The sequence below is a fragment of the Mauremys reevesii genome, linkage group 8 (genome assembly GCF_016161935.1).
Source record: "Mauremys reevesii isolate NIE-2019 linkage group 8, ASM1616193v1, whole genome shotgun sequence".
Lineage (NCBI taxonomy): Eukaryota > Metazoa > Chordata > Testudines > Geoemydidae > Mauremys > Mauremys reevesii.
This window is the reverse complement of record NC_052630.1, coordinates 81,620,236-81,632,842: the sequence shown is the minus strand read 5'-3', so window position 1 is coordinate 81,632,842 and position 12,607 is coordinate 81,620,236. Positions and strand designations below refer to the sequence as shown.

The following is a 12,607-nucleotide window of genomic DNA, read 5'->3' as shown; positions in this document are numbered from 1 at the left end:
CTTTTGATGTCACAAACTACAGAAGCCCTGGGGAAATACAGCTTTCTATTAATGTTTTTGCTGAACATGCCTGAGTATGTTATATCTGCCCACTGCACAATTCTGCTGGCACTGTGCTAGTTTTTCTGGGCTAACACAGAGTACTTTGCATCATAGACCTCTCCCACAAAGCAACAAGCTCTCAGCATCCATGTTTATTCACTTTCAGTGGCTGGCCTCAGTATCACAGAAGCCCACAGGCAATGGCTGTAGTGCTCCTTCTAAGAGCTGAAGAGGGGAGAAGCAAAGCAACCGCATAATTACCTCTCTTCCCTCCCCTGGGACCAATTTCTAAGGCACCTTCCCATGAGTTCTCTTTCTCTCCCTAGAAGAGCTGCACAGGAGCAATGAGAGCCTGGTCCTGCCCATCTTCTCAGAGTAGCAGCACACGGGAGAAAGAACCAACAGGCAACAGTAAACATCATAGTCCTGTTCGGGGTGTTGCTGTGTGCAAAGAGCTAGGTGAGGGGACAACACACTGCTCTCCTACTGGCCCACTCACTCTGACATGGTAGGAAAGCTTGCTGGTCTGTGCTTCAGTGAAGAGCAAACCCAACCATCCGTTTCACTGCAAAACTGCAACATGCTGAAGTATGGATTGGTACGGTTCTCTGCATGTGTATTTTAAAACATGCTATCTTGATTGCAAGAAATTGAATATTTTGAGGTTAATAATCACACTTTTTGGGGAAGAAAGCCTTATGATCCCCCGCTTGAAGTATTTCCTTAACATAGCCATCTCCCCGCAGGAATGCTTGCTCCCTACTGTTACTTACTAAGGGTATGGCTACACTTGAGAGTTGCAGCGCTGGTGGAGGCTTTCCAGTGCTGCAATTAGTAACTGTCCACACCTGCAGGGCACATCCAGCGCTGCAACTCCCTGGCTGCAGCGCTGGCTGTACACCTGGGTCTGCTTGGGGTATAACGATTGCAGCGCTGGTGCTGCAGCGCTGCTCGTAAAGTGTGGCCACACACCAGCGCTGTTATTGGCCTCCAGGGTATTAGGAGATATCCCAGAATGCTTTTAACTAAATTACTCTTTGTTTTGTTATGATGCCTCTCTTTGTTTTGTTGTGAACTCGGGGGTCCGGGAGCTGCTTATCTAAAAAACAAATACAGCTCCTGTTTGCTGTGATCAATCTGTAACTGACTGTGAAAAATCAATTGAGATAACCCACTACCTTGCTGTGAATGAGGCAGGCAGACCTTGCTGTGAATGAGTGTTTGCTTGAGGATAGAAACAGCGGGGGCAGGTGGAGAAAGGGAGTCCGTTGGAGCAGCTGCTTATCTGGTCTGCAGGCTGTTTGCAGTTAAGAGTAAGGGGTCGGGGAAGTTTTCAGATTTTGCAAGGCAGGGAGCTGATACACAGTGTCGGCTCCAAAAATCCACTCTCTCTCTCTCCCCCGCTCCCTGTCACACTCCACCCCACCCGCCTCTTTTGAAAAGCACGTTGCTGCCACTTGAACGCTGGGATAGCTGCCCATAATGCATCACTCCCAACAGCGCTGTAAATGCTGCAAATGTGGCCACACTGCAGCGCTGGTAGCTGTGAGTGTGGCCACACACCAGCGCTTTCCCTACACAGCTGTATGAAGACAGCTCTAACTCCCAGCGCTGCACACCTGCAAGTGTAGCCATACCCTAAGAAGTGCCAAGCACAACCTACAAACTGCTTTGTACCTTTAAATCCCCCTTAACTTCAGTGGAAGTTAAGAGCAATCTGCATATTGCAGGGAGCAGTCAAGTATCCTACAAGCTCACTCTTCAAATGCTCTCTTTCAAACTTTGGAATGTAATATATGACAACAGGCAAAGCTGATACACAGTTCATGTCCAAAAGGGAACTTTCTTTCTAAATTATACCGGTATAATAGTATCTATCAATACACCATGAAGAATATTGTAATATTTATCCTTCTCTGCAAAACACAGATCAGTTCAAATACAGAATCTGAAAAAAAAAAAGATGTTCCTGATTTTCATCCGCTAGATGGCGCAATGTGGTTTGCTTTAAGGCAGTCTGAATGAGTCAGCACTCTTCCACATGCAATTTCTGTGAATTTGCAAAGGTCAAATTAGTCAAGTTTAGGCAGGAGGCTGTGACTTCTGTTTATTTTTAGAATAATGAATGCTGGGAAGATATTCCTGACTAGACACTGGTGCTCAAGAATATTTCTAATAACTAATGGGAGATGAAATGGAGACAATGTATCGCTTAATTTGAGTTTTGTAGGTTTAAATATCACTTTTAAATTTACATCAAAACAGTGTTCATGACTGAATCTATGTTTGTCTTCATGCAGCCCTGCCCATAAATGAAGGTATATTTGTCTATTTTCATGGAAGTGAACCAACAGAGAAATAGCACGTTTTCTATTTTCATAAAAAAGAACTAGACAAGCAGTGAATATGGGGACTCAGAAAATCTGTATTCTATTCCTGGCTCTGCCACTGACCTGCTGTGTGACCCTGGACAAATCACTTCACCTCCTTCACCTTATACCTTTTATCTGTCTTGTCTACCAGGGGTTCTCAAACTTCATTGCACCATGACCCCCTTCCGACAACAAAAATTACTTCACGACCCCTGGAGGAGGGACCAAAGCCTGAGCCTGCCCGATCCCTACTGCCGGGGGGGAAGTGGGGGGGAAGGGATTGCACAAAGGCTTCAGCACCAGCAGGGGGCCTGTAATGTGAGCCACGCCACCCAGGCCTGAAGCCCTCGGGCTTTGGCTTCAGCACGGAACAGTGGGGCTTGGGCTTCAGTCCCGGGACCCAGCAAGTCTAAGCCAACCCTGGCGACCCCACTCAAAGGGAGTCTCAGTCTGAGAACTGCTGATTAGACTATAAGATCCTCAAAGCATTTAGGCACTAACACCCATTGACTTCAATAGGAGTTCGGCATCTAATACATTTGAAGATCTGGCCTAAGTTCTCAAGGGCTAAGAATGTCTCCTACTGTATTTAGGAACAGTGCCTAGCACAATGGGCACCCCAATATCGGTTGGGGCCTCCAAGTGCAACTGTAATACAACTAAATAATAATCACGACCATACGTGGTATATGGTTAGGCTATATTTCTGATTACACATTAGCTGGATCCTTTCTACCTTTTGTGTATCTCTCTACCGTAGTCAAGGGTATTTTATTATATAAAAGAATTAAGTTAAGCAAAGTAGTTTTAATACTTTTCTTGCTGGCCCATACAGAGTGTATCTTCATCTATCAGTGCCCAAGATTTTCTACAATGCTTGCCTATCCTTTGTCAATTGTTTCTGTTTAACCATTTGAAGTATAATTCTACTGAAGGGAATGAACCAACCTAGGTCCTCCTGGGGACAATTAACTGCTTAAGTAGATGGAAGTATGTTAATTAACAAACACCTCAGTCTAATAGGTCTAAAAGGTTGGAGAGCTCAGTTAAAGGAAAGTTGCTGAGGACAAGGGAAGCTCCAGAGGAGGGGAGCTCCTGTGGAGCCTGAACTAGGTGAAAGTTCTCCAGGGCAGGAGTCCTGGGAGAGACCCTGAACAGTAGGGGAAAAACTGCAGAAGCTCCCTGGGCTATGGAGAAGCCTGAGGTCTTACAGCAGAAGAAGCTACTGCTGGAACCCAGAAACATTTACTTTGGAACTTTTGAGTTTTATCTGGCCTCTAAGGAGCCTTTAAACTCCTGTAGAAGTGCTCTTTCAGGAGGCTGTATTAAAGGGAGCTATACTCCTGTAGTGTGTGGCTTCTCCTTGACCAGGTTGTTTAAGTGACCTCATTATTACCTCATTAAGGGGGGCAACTGAGGCAGGCCACTGCAGAGCTACACTCAGCCACAAGAACTGCTCAGGAGACACTGCATGTCCCATACATATGTCCACTCTACTTCAGGTGACTCACAAGCAGTTCAATCCAGAGGCTGGGGAAAGGGTGAGGATCTGGAAGGAAGAGCATGCCCCATTGGTTATGGCATTGGACCCCAACCACAACTGCTCCAACTACCCATGTCTCTGGAAATCTGCTGAGTACCAGTAACAGAATTCCCTCAATGGGAAGAACAGTATTAGCATCTATTCTGTGAGAAAGGCGCATAAAAACCAACCTTCAACTCTGGGAGGACCCTGAGTTTCCTGACCATGATGGTGCTGTGCCAGGCAGTGCTGAAGTCCAGGGGCATCTCTCTGGAGATGTTAGGGTGACCAGACAGCAAGTGTGAAAAATCGGGAAGGGGTGTGGGGGGGGTAATAGGCACCTATATAAGACAAAGTCTTGAATACTGGGACTGTCCCTACAAAATCGGGACAGCTGGTCACCCTAGGAGATGTTGGCACCAGGATCAGCACGCTGGGTTTACCCCTGCCCTGCACCAGAGAGAAAGCACTGGACACACCAAAGATCTAGCTCTTCCCCCAGTACCAAGGGCTGATCTTGTCTTTGAAGAAAGTCCAAGCATCGGCCTGAGGATCCACCAAGGCTCGTCTCCCGGACCATCAGAGAGTCTGGCACTGAGAGGCAGAATAGGTCCTGTGCTGCTCCATAGGCCTCCAGCATGTTGATACTGAGCGATTTTTCTTGGTGTTGCTGTTCCCTTAAAGGAGTTTGCACCATAGCGGGCATCAGTCTCACCAGGCCAGGCACCAGAGCCATAATAGATGACCCCTGATGAGAAGTCAGTACCAGGGAGCGTCTCTTCCCAGAGGACGCTCTACCCTGTCCTCCTCATTTTTGTTTACTGGTGGACAATACCAGGGATCTTGATCTTTCAAGAGAGACAAAGATTCACCTTCCATAAATGATCTGATTCTCTGTGCTTCTTTCTTGACCCCAGAGAAAGGGATCAGTGCCGGCATTCAGAAGCAACATTCAGAAGGGCACTCCTCACCGATGCCAAAGTACACGGTGCCTGCCCCGAAAGGGAAGGCTCAGAAATTGGATGCAGTGCGCAACCATGAGGATGTGGCACAGTCTCACCTTTCTGTCCCGGGTTTGAAGTCCCTGCAAATCTGGCAGGAGTCGCAAATGTCACCCTCACCGAGACACTTCAGGAAGGTGGAATGAGGGTCACTCAACAGCATAGATTTCCTGTTGCCAGCACAAGGCTTAAAACTCAGAAACTGAGGCATATCCCAGTACCAGCTGTTAGTACCCCATGGATAAAACGGAACCAAAGATCCAAGAAAAACAGAAAGGAAAACCTACACTAATCTGACATCAACAAATACTAACTTAACTATTTACAGAGAAGAAGAAAATTTCCCTGTAAAGGGAAAAACTTGCTGTAGCAAGATGATGTGTTTAGGTTACTGATCGTAGGCAGTAAGAAGGAACTGAGGTGGGGGTTGGGGAGGCTACACCATTTATACCATCATGAAGCAGCATGTGGTGGCTGAAGCACAGCCCAGTGGGTAAAGGGAAAAGTCTCAGACTCTCGTTCATTGGGCGTGGAAGGGATATATGCAATCACTTGAAGAGGAATTCATTTTTCCATTTCAAACAATCACAGAAATGCCAGAAGACCATCCAGAATTTCCACTGGTATTTACTGTCCTCTTCTTCATATAGAGAGTCTTCCAATAAAAGCATACCTAAATTGTCTAGGTCTTTTAGAGATTGTATTTTCTACGTTTTGGTACATGTAAGGAATGTTGATGCCTCATTTAATAGTAGATTGAGTTCTCTCTTTTCTTTAAAAGAACACTAGTGAACCTAAAACTCACTCTGTTTTGGTTCATAGGCCTCAGGATTAGAAACAATCCTCTGCTCAGTATGCATTGTTAAGACAGCAGGATATTCACATTTACAACACACTTGCTCTCTGAAGTGGGCTGCCTCAGAGAGAGTAGGATTTATATGAATGTCAGTATCTTGTCTACTCTCAAAACAGAAAGGCACCAGAAAGCACAGCATGATGTGAATGGATAACAATTATTATTGAGACTACATCTAAACTTGTATCCAGGGGTGTGATTCCCTAGCTTGTATAGACAAACTTGTGCTAACTCTCATTGAGCTAGCATACTAAAAATAGCCGTGTAGCCATGGTAGCACAGGCAGCTGTGAGGAGTAGCATGGGCTAGCTGCCCCACATACAAGCCCACCTGGACCTGAGGTGTACATACTTGGGGCAACTGCTCTCCATGCTAATGGGGCTACACTATTTTTTTGTGTGCTAGTTCAATGACAGCTAGCACAAGCATGTGTATGCAAGCCGGAAATCACACCCCTAGCTCCAAGTATAGATGTTGTCTCAGAAACCACTGATTTGGGTTTGTTTTTGTAAGTTTCCACAGAATTAACTTTTCAATTTAAATCTGTGTTTTAGGGCACCTATTTGGAGACAAACAGGTATTTGAGTAATCAAAGCTAATTTTGCAGGACTGACTATTGAAAAATGCAGAGTCAAATGTTCAGAGATGAGGTTGTAAGAAGAATCGCAGTCCCAAACACCTCACTGCTCCTGCTCACTGGATCCCTTTGGCAGGCTCGGGAGCCACGTGGAAAGCAGAAGTACATCAGCACCCTGGGACCCATGTCATCCCCAAAAGGGAGAGCCAGAGAGTGTCCTGAGGATTGGTAACATGGGAGCCCTCTCAGAACCAAGACTGTGGATCTGCCCCCGTATTCCCTAAATTTGGGTTAATGTTTCTTCTTTCCTGGTAACACCACTGGGCCCCTATCACAAAGACCCTACCCTATTCTCTGCTTCCTCAAAACCTTATGCTTGATGCCAGAGAAGAGGTGAGCTGAGGTGTCCTCAAATGTTGGGTCCAATCAAGACCACCTGTGAAAGGGGCAAGCAGAGACAGAGGTCTACCCAAGATTGAAACAATCACAATAGTTTTCTTGTAATAATGTGTGCAGCTGCCTTTGTAAAATAAACCACATGAGGTAAGGAAACATGCGGAGGCTGCATCCCTCATCACAATTCCATCTTGGCAGCACTCCCAATATACTGGGAAATCTCATGGACTTGCGATGTTTGTGCTTGTCACCAGTGCTACAGAGTGATTCACTCCTTTTAAGGAGTTCTTGGCAGGAGGGAAATGGGTGGAAAGGGACAAGACTGGGAATCTGGAGAAGGAACCAAAATTGTTATAGAAGGATAATGGCCGTAGTAAATGTTGACTTGAGGGTACTGCAAGCAAACAGCTGAACAAGCACAGTGAGTGTTCACAAAGGAGGTGTGGATGTGAGGTATAATGTTTGTATCTACTGCAAAGGGTGAACCTACATTAAATTAGCTCAATGTCTCTGGCAAACAAGATTTAAGGTTAGTCATGTCTCTTACCTCGAGAACTGAAACTAAATATGAAAACGTAATAAAATAAAGAGTATACGACTCCCCATGCCCATATGTAATACAGCTCCAAAGCAGTGTTTACTAATACTACCCCATATGCACACACCCCACACACAGAATCTAGGAGCAATGGGATTCTAGCCTTACAACTATTATCATGGGTGGCAGCCTCCAGAACCCTCACCTTCATTTGACAGCAGGCTAGGATGATGGAAATTGCATACATGTTACTAATGCTTAGGGGCTGGTGACTTGTATGAACACAGACATTTCCATTTCTAAAATGCAGATACAGCATTGTACATCATGTGCTGTTTCTGGTCAAGGCATCAATGCCAGCAAATTAGTCTCTCTACAGGGAAGAGGGGGAAGGAATATATGTTTTTCTAATTAAAGTTATGCCAACCTTTGTGAGAAATATGCCTGCTAAACTACTCGATCACAGTCAGTGGTTGAAGAATAAGGCATATTAATTATGGATGTTTTGCACATCAATACCATCAATCATCATCATCATCATGTTTTACTGTCAGTAGGCAAACTTTTTTTTAAAAATGCTTTGGTTTTTCCTCAAGCTATACAAGCACTGCAAGCAGCTGCCATAATGACATCACCTAGTTTGTTTGAAAAAGACAAAGCCCCAAACTTGCATTAACCGTGTATTTAAAGAGAGACCACTAAAAGGAAAACAAAAAACACACATACCCCTGCTTCTGAGACTTGTTAACTACTATTTTTACAAGTAACACTTCAGATTAGAGGAAGAAAGTAAGTTTGTTCACTTGACAGCACTCTTTATAGAGTCAGTTTAACTGTTTCCCCTGTTTAGTCAGTCAAACAGCTTCATCTGTTGTTTATGTGGGTCTTTCATGAAGGGAAGGGAAAAAATTGTCTCTCAAATATAGGTAATTGTGATTGTAAATTCATAAAATATTGGCAAGGCCACAGGCAGTACCAAACCTGCACCTAATTTTGACTGGGTGTAAACAGATTAGGTTTCAAGATTAGAAGTAATCCATTTGTAAACCTAAACTATGTCTATACTACAGGTGCTACAGCAGCATAGCTGCTGCTACACCGCTGTAGCACAGACACTTGCTACAGCAACGAAAGAGGTTTTTCCATCGTAATTAATCCACCCCGACAGGCGTTAGCTAGGTCAATGAAAAACTTCTTCCATTGACCTAGCAGTGTCCAGACAAGGGCTTAGATAGGCTTAATTACATCTCGCATGAGTGTGAATTTTTCATACCCTTGAGCAACATAGCTAGGTTGACCTAAATTTTAGGTGTAGACCAAGCACTACTAATAAACTCTCTTACTAATCCACACTGTGGAGTGAAAAACTGTTTTAAGGCTGGTGCCTACATTCTGCCTCTATGCTTCCCAGTTACGCTGATTACAGTTGCTTTGTTCAAGCAGCAATTGATTTTTGTATGCCCAAATAGTGTATCAAGTAGTTAGTAACAATGGGTGTGCAAGGGATTCTTGCTTTGGTGTTTGTCTTTTGGGTTACCAAAGACAACTAAAGTTCTGTTCAGTATGACTCCTTTTTTCCATCCACAGAAATGGAAGTGCTAATAGATTAAAGTTGAATTATGTACTTCAAAGTAGTTTGTCAAACAGAAGTTGCAAAGAGTGATAGAGAAGCTGTGTAGAGTTAAAGTATCTTTTAAAGTCAAACAAAACGTTCAGTGACCTTGCCTCCGTCTGGAAAATGCATCACTTCTGTGTCAAGCAGTTTGTTAAAAACTGATACAGAATAAACCATTACAAGTCAAAAATTTAAAAAAATTCCTGCTGCATCTGGTGGGCAGGGCTAGTGGTGCCATTTTCTTTTCTGAACGGACAAGCTAAAGCCTATCTTGGGGGAAAGGTTCATTCACTAAAGAGCTTGATCCTGCAGGCGCCAAGCATTATGGCATGATCCAGCAAAACACTTAAACAAGGGCTTAGTTTTAAGTACCTGAATAGTTCTACTGAAGTCAATGGGATTACTCACATGCTTGAAGTTAGCACATGCTTACGCACTTTGCTGCATCACCTCAGAGTGCTCAGCACCTGGTGGGATCAAGTCCAAAAGCTGTAAATGCCATCTCCAAAATAATGGATTCATGGCGTTATACTGTATGTTAAAAGTGACAAGCTTGTTCTCTGTCTTAACTGAGAAAAGATGACAATATTTTGACAAAATAAAAAGCTAGTTTCTAAACTAGAAATGGAAAATAAATCTTTCCAAAGTGATTTATAGGTCTCCTCCTCCATAGACTAACTGTAATGTTTAAAATGCTGAGACATGTCAATATTCTTATTGTTTTTTACGGAGAAGGTGCAAAAGGCTTGAGGATGTTTTTCACATCACCCTATGGAAGGCAGTATCTTCCCCTCTGCCTGAACTCATTCACAGACACCATCCTTCCAGCTAGGGAGGACTGCACTAGACACCATTCAGACTTATCAAATATTTGTACTTAACCGGCCAGAGACATCTAACTGGATCTAACTGGACAAAATGTAATTAATTAATGGAGGGCTGATTCTGCCATCTTTACTCACATTGAGCAGTTGCACTGAAGCCAATGGGACTCCTTGCAGAGGAAAATAGTACTCCGTTTGAGTGAGAGTGGTCCTCAGGCTGGCATGTGGTCAGGAAGCCAGGGTTACACCCTTCCTCTCACAAAAAGTTGTATGTGAACTTTAAAATGGTCAGGACCTTAGTTTTACATCTCTTGTGAAATACAACTCCTGCAGCAAAACAATATCCTTCCCTTACCCCAAACTTCCCAACCCCAGGATCATTCAAGGGCATCGATTCAGTAATAGCTCATGCTACTTCTATCCTACATGCCACTGCTGGCAGCTACATGCCACAGTAAAAAGCAAGCTGCATCCATGCTGCCGTGTGTAGCTACGTGTGTCAGTTAAAGGCTCTGGCAGTGGGAAGTAAGTGGGGAAAGGCTGAGCCTGAGCGTTTTCCCTGCTGCCCCCCTCCCCACTGTCAGAGTATTTTCCTGTGGCGGGGAAAGGCTCCAACAGCGGGAGGCAATGGGACACTATACTGCTAAAAACAGCAGAGTAGATGGGGAGGCACAGTCTGGGAGAGTAGAGAGCAGTGTAGGGTTTGTACTCACTCGATTCATCTAAGCTTACCTTGTGCTGGGGGGCTCCCCATGTCTATTTGCTATTTGCTGCTGAAAGAAGCATGCAGTGTACACATACACTCAGAGGGATGAGTGCCAGCTATTTAATCACCAGTACCCCTCCCTACAATGCTTAGATTTTTCTTGGAAGTTTTCCCATGAAGGTATTGGCTAGGCATAACTGTACTTAGTTTTGTATAAGCAGACTTTACAGTCTAACCAAAGTGCTTTACCTCCAGGAGCCAGGGTTTTAGTTTTCTGTCCAGCAGAATATCAAATCCCAGTACTTCAAAGCAGACACTGTCACTTCCGGGAGCTTGGCCTGGTCTGCACATACGATAAGCATGAAGGACATGTGGCTCTGCTACTATGAGAGTCTTCACCACTAGTTCCTGTGGGGATTTTTCACAAAGTTACATTAGAACTGCAGGGAATGATATCAGCGTATTTTGAGATAAATCATAATCAAGTTTTTTTCATATTCAAGTCTTCTGATACATTCATGACAAGAGGAATTGTCTAGATCTGTCATCTGTGGTTATGAAAAGGCTGAACAAATGATTGCTATACTTTTAAAGCAGTCTGAGGGAATTATATAAACAAATCCATTTTAAGGGATTTAAGCATAAATTTAGCCCTTTGTTTAAGCAGATATTGAAAATAGCATTAAGTCTAATTTTGCCCTGCCTTATATCTTGGGCAACTCTAGTCTTATTAAGGGTTCCATGACATATAGGTCATGGCAGAGTTTTCTCCAAATTTATCAATGTCTCCCCTGCTATTCTTATCGCAACTAATTCACTCTGTCCTAAATGTCTAGCAAAATGACTTCAATGCTAACCTTGCAGAAAAAAGTTTCTCCATAAAGAAGGCTAATTCAGTCTGAAAGCTGTCCTACTTATAAGCCTTAAAAAAAAAATTAAAACAACAGTTTGCCCTTAGCATCAATTTACAGTATGTGCTTTGTGGTGTGCATTATTGAGAGCTCGGATTAATAACGCTGCAATACACATGGTGGTTTCCACGCAAAGTCTAGAGATGACAGGTGACATTAATTTTCTAAACTGATATGCTGTATATACATAAATCATTAATTGCACATTCGTTTTATCTTACTGAAATATCACTCCAGAATTTGGTAACATCAAGGTGATTTGTTTGTAGAAACTCAGTAAACCATTTTATGGACCGTTTACTGCCTTTATCTTCTGTTTCATCCCGTTCAAAGTGCTCATTATGTTTATTCACAGAGTAGTTGGTTAGATGCATATACAACTGGCTCTGCAAGCAGGGAAAGGTAACAGATATCTCATAAATATGGATCCAGAATATGTGGTTCAAAATAATTTAAAAAGAAAACCCAAGTAACTGAAATAAAAGCCTTTTAATGTTATATAAACCATGACATACTGTAATATTTATTTTATTTCTATTAAATATATGAATTTGTATTTTGAGTTTCATATGACATTTATTGAAATAAACCCACAGAACAACTATCATTACATGAAGCTCAAGTATAATTAGCTCTTGGGAAGACTTTATATATTTAATGTTACAGCCCTGATAAAGCAAAGAACTTAAGCATATGCTTGAACTTATGCATATGCTTAAATTTAAGCCAACTGAAGTCAATGGGACTACTTAGAATAAGATTACCTGCTTTGCTGGACTGGGGTCTATGTGTGTTGCCAATCTTTATATGTCCATAAACAATAACTAGAGACTGGGCCGGCGCTACCATTTTTGCCGCCCCAAGCAAAAAAAAAAAAGCCACCCGGACTGTGCCATCCCAAGAATAGACGGAATGCTGCTCCTTAGCATGTGCCACCCCAGTCACGTGCTTCCTCCACTGGTGCCTGGAGCCATCCGTGACTAGAGAAAAGTATCTACAGAGCAGTTAACATACAGAATGGTTACATCCCCACTATCAGAGGTGTCTGTAGACCAGGAAAATGCTACTAAGTACTTGGCCACCTGTCTCATTCTGAGACAATCCTCCTTTCAGTTTTCACTGTACTCTGTTTATGAGAAATGTTCTCATGATGAAGATCTGGTTTATCTCCTTAAAAATATCTACTACTCATGAGCTCTATTCCGTCACCCTTGCAGTTGTCAGTGAGGCTCAGGATTGGCAGCTAG

General features: G+C 43.2%; 1 protein-coding gene and 1 long non-coding RNA gene across 16 annotated transcripts in view; one reads left to right on the top strand and one right to left on the bottom strand.

Annotated features, from left to right (window-relative positions):
• Positions 1-446, top strand: part of LOC120369998 — a 32,429-nt gene extending 31,983 nt beyond the window's left edge. For all 4 annotated transcript variants that reach the window (XR_005583553.1, XR_005583552.1, XR_005583555.1 and 1 more), the window contains one exon: positions 369-446. This is a non-coding gene — a long non-coding RNA (uncharacterized LOC120369998). The remainder of the gene's footprint in view (positions 1-368) is intronic.
• The window catches only part of TTLL7 (tubulin tyrosine ligase like 7), a 121,369-nt gene that overhangs the window by 50,420 nt on the left and 58,342 nt on the right, over positions 1-12,607 (bottom strand). For all 12 annotated transcript variants that reach the window (XM_039483957.1, XM_039483958.1, XM_039483960.1 and 9 more), the window contains 2 exons: positions 11,582-11,746; positions 10,699-10,857 (listed from right to left, as the gene is read on the bottom strand). In XM_039483957.1, coding sequence (XP_039339891.1) covers positions 10,699-10,857; positions 11,582-11,746 — 324 coding nt within the window. The remainder of the gene's footprint in view (positions 1-10,698; positions 10,858-11,581; positions 11,747-12,607) is intronic.